This window comes from Maylandia zebra, linkage group LG20 (genome assembly GCF_041146795.1).
Source record: "Maylandia zebra isolate NMK-2024a linkage group LG20, Mzebra_GT3a, whole genome shotgun sequence".
Lineage (NCBI taxonomy): Eukaryota > Metazoa > Chordata > Actinopteri > Cichliformes > Cichlidae > Maylandia > Maylandia zebra.
In genome coordinates, this window is record NC_135186.1 from 7,448,144 (window position 1) to 7,464,583 (window position 16,440).

At 39.2% G+C, this 16,440-nt stretch overlaps 1 protein-coding gene, 1 long non-coding RNA gene and 3 other non-coding genes across 6 annotated transcripts; 1 reads left to right on the plus strand and 4 right to left on the minus strand.

Annotated features, from left to right (window-relative positions):
- The first annotated feature begins 117 nt into the window (after positions 1-117).
- Positions 118-6,839, plus strand: stac3 (SH3 and cysteine rich domain 3). Of its 2 annotated transcripts, XM_004554066.2 has the most exons (13): positions 118-409; positions 1,067-1,107; positions 1,568-1,646; positions 2,067-2,220; positions 2,330-2,427; positions 2,561-2,621; positions 4,237-4,334; positions 4,682-4,751; positions 4,843-4,892; positions 5,024-5,106; positions 5,232-5,283; positions 5,371-5,508; positions 6,216-6,839. In XM_004554066.2, exons 2-13 carry the CDS (start codon positions 1,100-1,102, stop codon positions 6,321-6,323), a joined length of 999 nt encoding a protein of 332 aa, XP_004554123.1. In that variant the 5' UTR covers positions 118-409; positions 1,067-1,099; the 3' UTR covers positions 6,324-6,839. The 2 variants fall into 2 exon arrangements, with proteins under 2 accessions (XP_004554123.1, XP_023008047.1); XM_023152279.3 differs by lacking the exon at positions 1,067-1,107 and having other exon boundaries at positions 297-409.
- A 3,495-nt stretch (positions 6,840-10,334) lies between these two features.
- Positions 10,335-10,448, minus strand: LOC111500417 (U5 spliceosomal RNA). Its single transcript, XR_002721094.2, has one exon. It is a non-coding gene; the product is annotated as a U5 spliceosomal RNA (small nuclear RNA).
- A 598-nt stretch (positions 10,449-11,046) lies between these two features.
- Positions 11,047-11,973, minus strand: LOC143414308 (uncharacterized). Its single transcript, XR_013094828.1, has 2 exons — positions 11,737-11,973; positions 11,047-11,600 (listed from the first exon to the last, which is right to left on the minus strand). It is a non-coding gene; the product is annotated as an uncharacterized LOC143414308 (long non-coding RNA).
- A 740-nt stretch (positions 11,974-12,713) lies between these two features.
- LOC111500414 (U5 spliceosomal RNA) lies at positions 12,714-12,827 on the minus strand. Its single transcript, XR_002721091.1, has one exon. It is a non-coding gene; the product is annotated as a U5 spliceosomal RNA (small nuclear RNA).
- Positions 12,828-13,360: 533 nt separating this feature from the next.
- On the minus strand, positions 13,361-13,474 carry LOC112430119 (U5 spliceosomal RNA). Its single transcript, XR_003021925.1, has one exon. It is a non-coding gene; the product is annotated as a U5 spliceosomal RNA (small nuclear RNA).
- Positions 13,475-16,440: the final 2,966 nt, after the last annotated feature.

The window sequence follows — 16,440 nt, forward strand, 5'->3', positions numbered from 1 at the left end:
GGACAAGGGGAAAGAGATGTATTGAAGACAGAAGGAGAAATTGTATCTGATTTCCCCCCGTCATCGGTGCTCAGTCCAAGGTCCTCAGCTGTTGCAAAGTGTCAGCTTGACATAGGACCGCTAAGCCTGGCATGCACACAAGCACACACCCAAAATCATAGATACACATCTCCAGATATACACTCAAACTACAACCTAAAGTCACTTTGGAAAATATCTAAAAAACACAGAGGGACCAGACTTTTTGACAGCCCAGCATCCCGAGGGCCTGAAGTGAAGCTGCTTTGTAACATACTGACCATACAGGGCTCTGGTCATTGCCAGCAGGTGAAAACCCATTCACTGAGATTTTGCCAGCACAACGGATTTATGATTTCTTCAGTGCGATCTGTACAAATTTAGACAAAAGGTAGGCCAATACTGTAGTTTAAAGAATGTTTTTAATGAAAAAATGTTTGTGCATGACCTGTGTTATAATCACTCAGTTTATTTGAATTAATTTGAGTGAAGTTCCATTAGTTTTAAAACACGAGCTAAACAACCCCAACTCTGAGATTATCTCTGTCACTTTACAAACTCAGATTTTTTTTATTTCCATAACATTTTTTTTTATTTTTTGTTGCTTTTTTCCAGGCTGACAGAGGCAGCCAAATTTAGCTGTGATGAGATTAAATTTCACAACCCTAGAATAGTATAGAAGACGAGCACATTCTAACACTGCGTGGATATGCAAGTGCATGTAGCGTTCACACAGACACAGGAATATATTTTCTATTGTATTACCACATTTGATACTTCTTAAATACATTTTTAATCAAAACCAAATGCAGGCTTATTTTCTGATATTTCTTTCAACTTCCCTCTAAGAAGTTCAGAAATGTGTATTTAACTTTTCAGTAGCACCTACTTTGAAAACAATTTGACATAATAGTGGATATGGGCTAAGTATTTCAAAGTTTTGAGTAAACAAATAATTAGTAATACATTCTCTCATGATATAACTTTTATTAAATTGTGTCATAATCTTTTGGGGGGGAAAAACAACACCTAACTCTTTACTTTCTAGGTGGAGGTGAACTAACGCTGTCTACATCAAACCATGGAGCCGTAAGTATAATTCTTAAAATCAATATACTCGCCTCTTGATACTCATTTTATTGGCTTAGTTGTAGCACTTGTTTACCATTTAAGTCTTAATTCCATTTCCTGTTTACTAAATACTGCACTAGCCCATGCCATAAAAATATTCTAGAGCATCATGTCTAAAGCAGCTCTATGTCCACTTGAAAGAATGTGCGGCAAGGATATCCTTAAACAAATTGAGTCTTATATTGCCATGATTCTACTATTTTAAGGTGGAATGGCAGTTTCACTTTTACTTGTGTTTGGTTTTTTTAAAGATTGTTTATATGCAAAACCTTGTTCCTCACTTTATATGCTTACATGTTCCTTTAGAATTAAAAGTGATCATAATGTTGAGAATAAACAAAATAACTATCTATAGCCGCACCAGTTAACCTCACTCATGGCTGAGTGTGTTTTTTCTTTGTGTGTGTGTGTGTGTTAGGGACGATGACAAAAACTCTGTGGATATCCATGACAACCCCCCAGCTCCTGACAATGTAGTGAGGGAGGACGGAGACACTGTGAGTGACAGCACCATGTCAACCCCCCGCCATTAGCAGTGCAATTCTTGGGCTGTTTAAAATAGCCACCAACTGGGACATGGTTGCAGTGCAGCATCAGCTGGAAACAATATGAGCTTAAGTGTCCCTGTCTTATACAACCTTATGGAAAAAAACTGAGCACTGCTGGCTGATCTGGATTAGTCATCGAAATGTTATTCACTAGGTCCTGAAAAGCTAAATGTAAGACAGAGATCAGGTACCAGCTGATAAACAAACAAGGCAAGACACTAATGTAATACTTTACAACACTGTGTGACATTGACACTGGCAGCTCAGTATGTTTAACATTTAAAAACTTTAATAACAACTTATATAACAACTCTATCACATCTTTGTTGTTGAGTTTTTTTGTCTGACATATGTCCCTTGGGTCTGTAGGTCTATTTCATATATGAGGAGGAAGTGGAGGTGGAGGAGAAGGAACCAGAACCTCCTTCAGAGCTTGTCCGGGTCAATGACAAACCCCACAAATTCAAGGACCACTACTGCAAGAAGCCCAAGTTTTGTGACGTCTGCGCTCGCATGATAGTCTGTAAGTGCTGTTTTTTTATATTAATGATATAAATAATCAATCATCATATAATCCCATAGGTATTTGTTCTAAAAATTGAGACTGTTAATTTTGGTTCCTCATCTTTCAGTGAACAACAAATTTTGCCTGAGATGCAAAAACTGTAAGACCAACATCCACCACTCATGTCAGTCGTATGTTGAGTTTCAGAGGTGTTTTGGCAAAATTGTGAGTTTGCTGATGTGCACTGAATATGAAACTATATTTGTAACATCTGCAGTTTCCTTTTACTGCCCTTGAGAGTGAGAGAGATATATTTTTTAAAACTTTTTTAAAAAACTTTTTTTCTTCTTTCCTGTAGCCGCCTGGATTCAGAAGGGCCTACAGCTCCCCTCTGTACAGCAGTGACCAACCAGACCCAAGTGAGTCCACTGAATCTGGAACGGCAATATATCTCTTGTGTATATAAATTTCTTAACCTTAAATTCAAGGCTGCTATCGCAAAGGAAACTAAGCACGGTGTCTGCATTTTCTCTTTAGCAACACTTGCAGTCAATATATTTAACAAGCTGCATTTAAAGATTTTTAAACTTAAATGTGCTTGAAATGATTAATTTAATGACAGCAAAATTTAAAAAGAAAAACATTTTTAAAGGACAGTGCAAAGCAGACGTTCAAGCAACATTCTGACCTTTGTGTTGGGAAATAATATTTCTTAGAAAAACAGCAGAATGTGTTGTGTCACTATAACCCTGATCCTTTTATCCCAGTGCGTCATACATTTAGTTAACACTAAAATAAAATAAAAAAAAACAAGTAAAGTGAAACAGCAAACACTTGTTTGGTTATTTTCCCTCCATAATTCACATTCACTTACCTTCACTTTGTTATTTCCCCTGGTCCTCCGTGCAGCAACTGAAGTGCTCCAACTACTAAATATCAGTGATTTAATAAGAAGAAGAATTTATCACGATGGTCACGGTAATTTTAGCATTTTAATTCTTTGGTTTGTTCTTGTTCCAGGGGGAAATGATTGTACAGTATACACCCTTAGTGACTTGAAAAAAACAATAATTGTGTACACAAGTTTATAATCTATAATCTATACAGGGGTCAAAAGTATACATGTGGTCTCAAATATATACATACAACCCCACTAAAAATTGGTTCAGTGTCTCTCAGCAAGGTATAACCTGACCAGAAAAAATGGTAGTCATCAACGAGCTTCTGACATAATGATACACTTGACCATTCATCTTGGCAGAATTAGTATAAATTTGTTGGCTTCCTGCTATCCAACCAGCCATGTTTCAACCATCTAGCTGTTGATTTGAGGTGAATTTGAAGAATTTGTAGGTAGTCCTCCTTGTTCATTATTCCGGCCGCTTTGTACACTATAACAGTACCACTGGCAGCAAAACAGCCCCAAAGCATGATGCTACTACCACCATGCTTAACAGTTGGTACAGTGTCCTTAGGTCTGAAAGCTTCACCTTTACTCCTCCAAAAATACCACTTGTCATTGTGGCCAAATAGTTATATCTTTGTCTTGTCTGATCATAACATTTTTCTCCAGGAGGCATTTGACTTGTCCATGTGGGCTGCTGCAAATCTTGACCAAGCTTGAAAGTGGTGTTTTTGGAGCAGAGGTTTCTTTCTTGGTCAACACCCACTCCGTCCAGAGTGATGTAAAAGTTACTACACTGTGGACAGTGACACTGGTATTTGAACAGTTTCAAGTTCATGGCAGGCTTGAATCTTAGTGGTTCCTGGGTTCCTTCACTCTTCTGCAGGTGACATTCGAGTCTTCTTCCAGATCTCGGCAATCTGGTGACACATTTGAATAACTTATGTACAATTGTTTGAACTGATGATCTTGGAATCTGCATATGTTTAGAAATATCTGAATGAGTAAATATAGTTTTCCTTTTTAGATTAACTCTTCGGGATCTTGAAAACATAGACTAGTCAATCTAGTGCAGTGTAGCAATTCTTATACTCCATGTTGATTTTGTGTTTATCCCTGTCCTTAACCAGACAACCCAAACCGGAACGACCCAGTTTTCGACACCCTGCGGGTTGGCGTCATCATGGCAAATAAGGAGCGTAAGAAGAATGAAAATGATAAGAAAAATGTAAGCATTTATAATAATCTTAATCAAAACATAAAATCTATGAATTTCAACAGTTTTCAGGGACTGACTCACTACAAACAAAATAAATACAATTTATGTAATCAAGAAAATGCAGTGTTTGAAATCATTTTAAGAACAGATTTCATGTTTTATATATAAAATATGAGATCAGTGCTGGTTTTTTTTTAAACTTTTTATTTTGTACTATTTCCAATTTTATAGTACATGCAAACAAAAATATGAAAAAAGAACACAAAAGAAACAAACTAAAAGAAATAAAGGACACCTAATCTGTGGAAGAGGGGAATCAGTGATCAGTGCTGTTTTAACACTGCTGTGTCCTCTAGATGATGATGATGATGGAAGAGGAGGAAGAGGAGAACCAACAGCCCAAAGAGAATGAGGAGGGAGGAGAAGGTAGAGTTAAAGCAAGAGCTTATCTCTGTGGTGTAAAATATGCAAGTTAGTCATAAAAGATATGATTGTGTGATGTCTGATACTCAAACAGGGAAGCCTGATGATAAAAAAGAGAAAGGAGGAGACAAAGCAGATGACAAGGTAAGCAGTCGATTATTTCATACATGTAACGCTTTGTTGCTAAGTAGCACCATACGTGCATGTTTTGTTTTTAATTTACATTTAATAACATTTGCCATATAAATTAGCATCCATGCTTTTTTTGTCCCTAGACTAAAGGCACTTTCTCCCAGTCCCACTATTACCTGGCTCTCTACCGCTTCAAGGCCATTGAGAAAGATGACCTTGACTTTCAGTAAGAAAATCACAATCAAATCTGAACACTAATGAATAATTATTTCTATTTTGTTAAATTTAATCAACTTTCAGTTTTAATATAAAGCCAGTGACAAAAGCACTTACTGAGAATGTGTTTACTAGCCCTGGTGATCGGATCACAGTGTTGGATGACTCCAATGAAGAGTGGTGGAGAGTGAGTTAAAGTTCTTAGAGGTTTACAAATGCTGTTTCAGTTTGTGCTATTGCTGATGAGTACACAAATTCTGCTCTGTGTTGTCAGGGAAAGATGGGAGAGAAGTCCGGCTACTTCCCCGCCAACTACCTCATAAAAGTCCGAGCATCAGAAAGAGTTTACAAGGTGACGCGCTCCTTTGTGGGAAACAGAGAGATGGGACAAATTACACTTAAGAAAGACCAGGTAACTTCAGTATGTGTGTGTGTGTGTGTGTGTGTGTGTGTGTGTGTGTGTGTGTGTGTGTGTGTGTGTGTGTGTGTGTGTGTGTGTGTGTGTGTGTGTGGTTTAAGGAGCTTGGAAAGAAAAGCATCTGGGATCTTTAAGTTTCCTTGAAGATGTTACACCTCTCATCTGAGAAGCTTCTTCAGTTCTAAGAGCAATTGGTATGGAGTCCCAGATTTTAGGATCAACAGGGGGTCTGTGACCCTCTTGGGGACACTCCCATAGGGCTTAAAATCTGGAACGCTTTCCTTTCCAACCTCTTTAGACTACGATGACCTGGATGACTGAGAACCTTCACAGACAGGTATGTGTGTGTGTGTGTGTGTGTGTGTGTGTGTGTGTGTGTGTGTGTGTGTGTGGGACAACAGTGCTGTTGCTGAGCCCCCCACTGTCAGGACGTTTTTCATTTCAGTGAGACTTTGTCTTTTTAGTAAGATGCGCGCACACACATAAGATAGTGCATTTTCTTTTCTGCAAAAAAGTGTGTAAAACCACTTGAATTAAAGTCAAAAGTCTGCACTTCAATACATTTCTATTGTTTGATTTGAAATCCACTGTGTTTTTGTACAAAGATGTGTCTTTTATAAATTATGACCCAAATTGTAAATCAAAGTTCTTTGTCTTTATAATAAAAAGGTTGCTTAATCTGTTGTCACTCTGTGTTTCAGATTGTGGTGAAGAAAGGAGATGAGAAAGGCGGCTACTTGAAGGTCAGCACTGGACGCAAGCTGGGCTACTTCCCTGCCGATCTGCTGCAGGAGATCACTGTGACTTAATCAACCTGATATGAAATGGAAAATCCATTGCATAATAACGAAAAGTATTAGCGAGAACTGGAGGTCCTGATTTTCTACATTTACTACTAATAGAAAAGCTAAATATAGCTGTGCCTTTGACATAATGGTTTAAAAGTCATTTTCACTAATGCCTGCAATGAAGAAACATTTAGCTGATTTATTGGTTTTGCTGTGAACGGCGTAGTTATGCAAGTGTTTGATTTAATTTAAAGTTTGAAAAGAGCAAAATTTTCTTTGATTGGATTTGTAAATAATTTCACATGTATGACTCTGAAAACCTTAACCAAGATAAGAAAAAATCTGTGTAAAAAAACATCAGTGCTATACATTAAATTGTTTAGTGTGTTTGCACCATTTAATACAATTAAGTGGGTGTAATGCTTGTAGTGCCTAAAGAATTAAACCAAAAATGCTCTTAAGAACTGTCTGTGATGCTTTCTTTAAAATGTAGAAAATAAAACCTCATCTGAGAATAAATGGTATATTTATTTTTTCTATGGCTTGTATTCTGTATTAGTTTGCCGTGAAGTGACCATTTCCGAAAACAAGGGGTAGTCAGCAGCAATGACTCTTCCCTGAAGTCATGTGCCATTAAAAATCCATCAATCAAAATTTTTTATAAGCAGTTTCATAAAGAAACTTTTTTCCTCAGTGAAAATATTATTTTTTTATTTATATTTACTGCATCATATCATTTAATCACAATTACTAAAAGGAAGCTTTTTGGTGGCACATAAGTTAAAGAGAGCGTTACACTTCAAGACAGAAAGCCTAACTTTTACATATAAAAATAAATATTTTTACAGATAAAGACTTTTATGGGATTACCAAATCCAGATAAAGAAGTGCTCTTAATATGACCTAACATGTCTCCTACAGACCTCTCACACCCTTGTTTACTGTAAGTTTGGTCAGTGCAGCGCTAAGGGCCTGGGTGCACATAATCACAGACGAAAGAGATCTTGGCATCCTGAATGTGTTACTTCCTCAGTTTGCTCCAGGATTTTGACTATAGCCTCTGTTAAATCAACTGATGCTAAGACATACCCACAAAGATCCATCTGTGCACACTCTGCTCCTGTATCTCTGAGTTTAGCTTGTCAGTTTGTCAGTATTGGTAATTTGCCTGGCAGCACTGTCTACACTAACCACAACATGACACCCTTCAGTAGCACCTGTCACTATTCTGATGCATCCATTATTAGGGACGAAGAGCTCAACAGTAAATCTGCGTGGAGCCATGCTCTGCCACTATTCAACAAATGTCCTGCAGCTGTTGCAAGACTTCTATAGGAGTGTGAACTCTTTGAGGAACCTTCATACTGAGCAATGCACTGATAGGCTTGTGTATACCATATCCACCCCCTGACAATCCAAGACAGGTAGGAGTCAGCTGAGAATTTTATCTTCCAATTATTAATGTGCAACTCACAAAACTGCCTTCGGTGCTCCCAGGGTCCGCTTTCCTTTTTGTTTACACTCTGGTGCAGTTCTCTTGAGACTTTGTATCTGAAGTGAATGCATGTGTGGAGCATTTAGTGAGGTGTGAGTTTGCATAATCATTTGTTCTCCACAAATGGATATGGAAAAGGTCTGTGCAAAGCATCATCAGAGATGCTGATATAGTGCCAGAAAAGTGATTTCTGTAATTGGCAAAAAATTGACTGACTGTATTTAAACTGTTGTGACTTGTTGGTGTATAATTTCTCAAACATATGTCAAACATATGGCTCATGAATGATATCATGTGATATATGATATAGCAAACAACACTATTGTCACAAGGTAGAAACTGCAAGTTTGTGGCAACGTGACTTTTACATATCCTTTATTTACCCAGCTAAAAAGTCTCTTTGACATTAAAAATGTCTGTTTTTAGGAGAGATCCAGCCAATACGGCAGCAGAAATCGCAAGAAATATAACATACTAGGTCTATAAAGATATTTTATAACCTAGATGATATTTGCGTAACAGGTAATTTCCTTACTTTATAGTTGATACCTTCGTAAATCCCCGCTTGAGTACAGCCTATCTACCAATGTAAGCAGCTATATGAGACGTAAAAACAAACACCGGAAGTCACGTTTTGCACAACACTGTGACTCCCTCACCTCTGCTCAGTCCTCTTATAAACCCTGCATCAACATTAGTTCTAGTAAAATCTTTCCAGATGGCGCTCTCATTATTCCGCTGCCCCGCGTGCTGTGTGTGAAATCAGCACAACTGTCACAGTCATTAAAAACTTCAGCTTTTACAGTATCAGTTGCAACCATGACTGTCCTCGGTTGAGGGATTCAAACTTCTCAACAGCAGGAATAAAGGTCCGCGTGTAGACGCTCGCGCTCTTTTACGTCGCGCACTGTTTACATTTAATCTACAAACAGATTTAAATAAATGTACTCTCGTTAACTTGTGCTTATAAGGGAGCAGCCATTTAGTTCCGTTTGCCGTCCCCTTTCTTCGGATTTTATTTGTTGTTGGAAACCCGCTTCTATGCGCACTGCTGCCGACCAGCGGACGGAGAGAGAAAGAAGCGGATAGTTTGTTTTTTCTCTTCCGAACTCTTTCATGGCATGCATTTTTAATTTCTCGTTGCTATTTGTGCTGATTGGGACCCGATGAATGGAAAAACAAAGAATTATCTTTCACCTGATATAGTTTCTGAGAAAAATGATATCCACATATGAGGACATTCTTTTTAAATTTTGATAGAACACTAAGTCACAAAAGTGCAAAACTCTTTATTTTCCTGAGTACAAAAACAAAATGAGAAACAACAACTGTGCCCCTTTCAGCAATATGGCTTATTTGAAGTGCCGCTAACAGTTGCAGGAAGACGTATGTCTGTTACAAAGGTGAAAAAATTAACAGTAAAAGACTTCTGAACATGGAACACGAAACATTTCGTTCCAAAACTGCTACTTAAAACTCCCCCCCCCCGTGGGAACATGTTTACACCTATGTGTGTAAAATTTAGTATTGTGGTCTAGACAACCCAAAATGTGATGTCCACAGGTAAAAAATTTTTTAAAGCTCTAACATCCACTGTGAGGCGATAGTTAGAAAATATCGTAAGCAGATACTAGCAAAGCTGTGCAGTGATTGCATTGTGTCACATCATTCTTTTACTTCGTGTGTGTTCATATTGGGAGTGGAGAGAGTGGACAGTTTCCGGTACCTAGGTGTACACATAACTCAGGATCTGTCATGGTCCTGTCACATTAACACCCTGTTTAAGAAATCTCACGAGCCTCTCCTCAGAAGGCTTGGAGACTTCCATCTGCCACTGAGGGTGCTTAAGAACTTCCATCGAGAGCATCCTGACGGGAAGCATTTGCACCTGGTTTGGAAACAGCAGCAAGCAGGACAGACGAGATCTGCAAAGAGTGGTGCGCTCGGCCGATCAGATCTTACTGACCTGCTGTCCGTCTACACCAAGCGGTGCAAGAACAAAACCAGGAAGATTATGATGCACCTCTCCCATCCCAACAATGGACTTTTCTCACTGTTGAGGTCTGGGAAGCGCTTCTGCTCCCTTAAGGCCAAACCAGAGAGAATGAAGAGGAGCTTCTTCCCCCAGGCTATTTGGGCCCTGTACCAGGTGTAGGACTGGTCTCTCATACACACGGTCATTGCACGCACCCTGTTATTTGCACACTGATTATAATTTATCTCTTAAATCGTTAATTGCACATTCTTTTTTACTGTTAATTTTATCTTGTGCTTTTGTTTTATTGTTCTTAGAATTTGTTGTTTCTAATCATTACATTTTATCATAAAATGTAAACTGTAAACTCTACTGTCGTTTAATAATCGGGCATTGCACAGTAATAAGCATTTCACCACATGTCACAATGTGAGGTTGTGTGCGCGACAAACAAACTCTGTAATTGGTGCATTCGTCGCATATTGGTAATTCTGAAGACACGCTTTGAGTTTCTGGAACATTACGCTGAAGTGACAAAGTATTATTTTTAACATATAGAAGAAGCCCCGCAAACGCAGGGCATCAAAAAATTGAGTAAAACTCTTGTTGTTCCTCTCCACGGAAATCTTTAGTAAAAGGCGAAAGATTTATACGATCTGAAGAGAAACAAGAGTGCTGACGAGATTTCGGCTACGTGAATGACCTCATTTCTCCCACTGGCATAATCACTTACGGTTTACTCAAACAAACTACTGAGTTTATCTTTGATGCGCAAAGATAAACCTTTACTGTAAATATCCCTAATACATGCACCAGAAAGTTATTGAGGGCGACAGATAAATGTGAAATACTTATTCTGCTGCTTTGCGCGTGGCATTGTGGTATTCCCACAATGCCACGCGCATTGTGGAGACCCCGCCCCCTGTGTTTTGTTAAGCATCTCAACAATGGCTAAATATCTTGTTTTTCTTTTAAAACATCAGGTGACTCTTGAATAAAAGAATCAATAGTCTCTGAATGGTGTAACATTTATTTATATGTTTATCGGAGTCTATTATGAAACTGCTGCTGAGTTTCAATAAAGTACAGTTTTATAAATAGAGAAGAGCTGCCCTTGACACAACTTCCTGTATCACAGGGGCGTTTCTGGGGGTGACCAACTGATTTATTTATTTGTACTTGTATGTTTTGTCAGTGACCTTAGGACTATTGTGATGCTGAAGGCAGATTAAAGCCCAACTTAGGGATTCTTTAAGTGATTCCACAACGCACTGTTACTGTAACACATGACACTTTATTAAAGTGGATGAAACAGGAATACATGAAAACAGCACTGCAGGACAGTCAATCAGTGAACTTGATTATGAACGTAATGCAAGGGGCTTTACAAAATCAACTGTGTACAGTCAAAAGTGCCTGTCAGATATGCTGTAATCATACACGTTACCATCAACAATATCATTGTGAATGTTAAATGAATGTCACTTAAAGAAACTTTACAACGAGCAACATATACTGACAATAGCCATACACGGGTAAATGTGTTGTAAATGGAAATGCAGTAAACCTGCCTAGTATGACATTAAATATACGATACACTTACTACTTCATATATCTCACATCGTTTGTAACGAGACGCCGAAAGCACCACCCTCTGCTCGAAGAAGCTTTTGTGCGTGAGTGAAGGCAGCGACTCGGCTGAGCAGGTCCTGTGGAGGTTTGGTGAAGACCATACTTCTCACCCGGCCTGCTGACGAGGTGCAGGGGCATGTGGATTTATAACACGATATTCTAGTGTCGCCATCATCAGTTGTAGCCACTGAAAAGACTAGAAATGGGCGTAATACATTAGATGTTGGTTAGCGCGCAGCTAACATTTACCATAAAGTAAAAGGCTTAAATGAGCTATTCAGCCTCGTGTAATTTCAGTTAAATCCAGTAGCGTCTTAGAGTTAATAATTCACCGTAAACGTAAAAGAAATGCCAGTTTCCAGAAAAACTCCGGAGTTGCCGGCTGCTTCGCTATCCCGCTGCGGGTTGTTATTTTGGTGACGCAACTTCCGTCGACAGAAGATTGGTAGTCTACAGTGGGATTCAGCGCTTCACCTCAGACCCCGGGCCAATGAAAAGACGTAACCGTCTACAGCCACTGTAGACTTTGCGCTACCGTAGACACGGAGCGAACAGGGCTTTGTGTCGGCTCTGACAGACGCATACTTGCAAAACTGTGCAGTGTGTGCATTATGCCACATCATTGCTTTACTTAGTGTTTATCCTAGTGGTCATAGTGGTGCATTACAGCTGACACAGTGACTGCTTAACCTTATAACTATGGCTCTCTCGTTTTACATTATAAGAGAATCGCACTAATGCAAAGCATCGTTAAATTAATTCGGACTGTTATTGTTCCACTGCACAGAAAATTTTAATAATACGCAAAATATCTACACAATCTGAAGATAAATAAAATTGCCAACAAAACCACGGCTAAGAGAATGACGCCATTTCGCGCAATGGTATGATCACTTAAAGTTTACTCAAAAAAATTGAGTTTATCTTTGATACGTAAAGACAAACCTTTACTACAAATATCCATAATACATGCACTACAAAGTTATTGGGGGTGACAAATAAAGCTGCTCTGCGTGCATGGCATTGTGGGAATATGGAGACCCCGCCCCCTGTGTCTTTTAAACGCTTCTTCAGTTTAAAACATGATGGGACTCTTGAATAAAATAATCAACGGTCTCTGAATGGTGTAATATTGAGTTCCATGTTTGTCTGACTATCGTGAAACTGCTACCGAGTTTCAAGTTTTATAAATAGAGGAGAGCTACCGTTGTCGTTACTTCCCGTATCACGTGGGCGTTCCTGGGAATGACCTTCGTCCAACTACTGTAGAAACCCAAATCTTACTTACTTTTTTTTTACATGGAAAACAAGCCCCACAAACGCAGGGCATCAAAAAATTGAGTGAAACTCTTGTTGTTCCTCTCCACGGAAATCTTTAGTAAAAGGCGAAAGATTTATACGATCTGAAGAGAAACAAGAGTGCTGGCGAGTGCATGGCTAAGAGAATGACCCCATTTCTCCCACTGGTATGATCACTTACGGTTTACGCAAAAAAAAGAAAGAGTTGACTTTATCATTGATACGCGAAGATAAACTTTTACTACAAATATCACCAGCACAAGCAGCACATAGGTGTTGTGGAAGACAAGATGCATGTGAACTACTTACACTAACTGCTTTGCGCGCATGGCATTGTGGGAATACGGAGACCCCGCCTCCTGCGTTTTGTTAGACGCCTCAACGGTGAAAATTTATCTGGGTTTTCCTTTAAAACATGACGTGACTCTTGAATAAAAGAATCAGCAGTCTCTGAATGGTGTAACACGAATTTCCATGTTTATTTTAGTCCATCGTGAAACTGCTGCCGAGTTTCAATAAAGTCCATATTGGAGGATTGGTACATAAATACGGTCGGCATAAAGACGCACACGATAAAAGGCCTTACTGACAGTTTACATTGGGAGTAATGCAACAAGTTTCAGATATTACATTTACTTCTTTTAACATTGAAAAAGAAGCCCCACAAATATGGGGCATCAAAAAATTGAGTAAAACTCTTGTTGTTCCGCTCCACGGAAATCTTTAGTAAAAGGCGAAAGATTTATACGATCTGAAGAGAAACAAGAGTGCTGGCGAGTGCATGGCTAAGAGAATGACCCCATTTCTCCCACTGGTATGATCACTTATGGTTTACGCAAAAAACAACCCAAAAACCCGACATTTTATTTGATGAAAAAAGGTAAAGTTTTACTACAAACATCACTGACATATGCACCACAAAGCTGTTGTGCGTGACAGATAAATGTGAACTACTTATTCTAAAACTGCTATGTGCGCATGGCATTGTGGGAAACTTGGGAGACTTGTTAACTAGGACAGAGCTGTCTCTCACTGTTGCAAAAATGAATGGAGGTCTGTGGAGCTGTACCCCAGATAAGTAGGCAGCTTTTTAAAAAAAAATTAAAACATGACGTGATTCTTGAATAAAAGCGTGAATCAACAGTCTCTGAATAGTGTAAAGTAGATTTCTATATTTATCTGGGTCCCACAAATAACTAATGAGGAATTTAAAAAATATGAGGATTTTTCACTTAAAATTACATATTTATCCAATATTCCAGTCCCTGTTGGATTTATCATTTTCTTATGGATGCAAATGTCTAACACTCACCAAGTAGAGCTGGAGGAAATCAATCCAAATCTTGAGAATTTTAAAACCAATGCTGGAATCGGTGTCCGATCAATGCATGCATGCATGAGAGGACAGATGCTTTATGGCCAGCCCACTGAATTGTGTTCAATTTTAATTTTATTGGAAATGAAACTAAATATAGGCTACCTCAGAAATTAAATATGAAAAGTGTCTGGACACTTTATAACACTGTTATAGTATCAGACTAATAGCACAATTGGACCGATAGTGTAGACCAGGGTTGGCTGTCACATTGCTTGTTTTTGTGGATTTCACACATGTTTGCAGTGGTAAATTTGTGGAAAACAGACAAAACTTTGGAGGAAGGAAGTATTTTGTTATTTTGATGGGTGAAAAAAAACATTTCATGCTGTTTTTGTATTGAAAGACAAGACACAATTTTAGTCCTTTAAAATATAGACACTTATTAAAAAGCTGATATTAATCGCTTTGATATTAATCCACCTCTCACTATCTGGTTAAAGCCATGTGGTAATGTTTAACAAGAGGTCAGTCTGGGATGGTTGTCTTACTAGTTTTTGGATTGGTTGTCACACGTGACTAACAAGCCTCTGAGCATGACAAATGATTTTGCGGGTAGGCATTTAAAAGCAGTGATATTTTTGTTTCTTTGTTCTCTGAATGGTTTGTTTTGAGTCATTCATCAATAGCCAGCTCAAGAAAGTATGGTTTTGTTGTGTTGTCTGCCCAAACTAAGCTCACAAAGCTTGTGTCTGTGAAGGTTCTCAGTCATCCAGGTCATCGTAGTCAAAGGAGCTTGCAAAGAAAAGCGTCTGGACTTCTTTAAGTTACTTATCTCTGTATCTCTGACATTTCAGGGGCATACAGTGGGGCAAAAAAGTATTTAGTCAGCCACCGATTGTGCAAGTTCCCCCACTTAAAATGATGACAGAGGTCAGTAATTTGCACCAGAGGTACACTTCAACTGTGAGAGACAGAATGTGATAAAAAAAAATCCATGAATCCACATGGTAGGATTTGTAAAGAATTTATTCGTAAATTAGGGTGGAAAATAAGTATTTGGTCACCTCAAACAAGGAAAATCTCTGGCTCTCGCAGACCTGTAACGTCTTCTGTAAGAAGCTTTTCTGTCCCCCACTCGTTACCTGTATGAATGGCACCTGTTTGAACTCATCATCTGTATAAAAGACACCTGTCCACAGCCTCAAACAGTCACACTCCAAACTCCGCCATGGCCAAGACCAAAGAGCTTTCGAAGGACACCAGGAAAAGTATTGTAGACCTGCACCAGACTGGGAAGAGTGAATCTACAATAGGCAAGCAGCTTGGTGTGAAAAAATCAACTGTAGGAGCAATCATCAGAAAATGGAAGACATACAAGACCACTGATAATCTCCCTCAATCTGGGGCTTCACGCAAGATCTCATCCCGTGGGGTCAAAATGATCATGAGAACGGTGAGCAAAGATCCCAGAACCACACGGGGGGACCTGGTGAATGACCTGCAGAGAGCTGGGACCAAAGTAACAAAGGTCACCATCAGTAACACACTACAATGGCAGGGAATCAAATCCCGCAGTGCCAGACGTGTTCCGCTGCTGAAGCCAGTGCATGTCCAGGCCCGTCTGAAGTTTGCCAGAGAGCACATGGATGATACAGCAGAGGATTGGGAGAATGTCATGTGGTCAGATGAAACCAAAGTAGAACTTTTTGGTATAAACTCAACTCGTCGTGTTTGGAGGAAGAAGAATACTGAGTTGCATCCCAAGAACACCATACCTACTGTGAAGCATGGGGGTGGAAACATCATGCTATGGGGCTGTTTTTCTGCCAAGGGGACAGGACGACTGATCCGTGTTAAGGACAGAATGAATGGGGCCATGTATCGTGAGATTTTGAGCCAAAACCTCCTTCCATCAGTGAGAACTTTGAAGATGAAACCAGGCTGGGTCTTCCAACATGACAATGATCCAAAACACACCGCCCGGGCAACAAAGGAGTGGCTCCGTAAGAAGCATTTGAAAGTCCTGGAGTGGCCTAGCCAGTCTCCAGACCTCAACCCCATAGAAAATCTGTGGCGGGAGTTGAAAGTCCGTGTTGCTCGGCGACAGCCCCAAAACATCACTGCTCTCGAGAAGATCTGCATGGAGGAATGGGCCAAAATACCAGCTACTGTGTGTGCAAACCTGGTAAAGACCTATAGTAAACGTTTGACCTCTGTTATTGACAACAAAGGTTATGTTACAAAGTATTGAGTTGTATTTTTGTTATTGACCAAATACTTATTTGCCACCCTGATTTACGAATAAATTCTTTACAAATCCTACCATGTGGATTCATGGATTTTTCTTTCACATTCTGTCTCTCACAGTTGAAGTGTACCTCTGGTGCAAATTACTGACCTCTGTCATCATTTTAGGTGG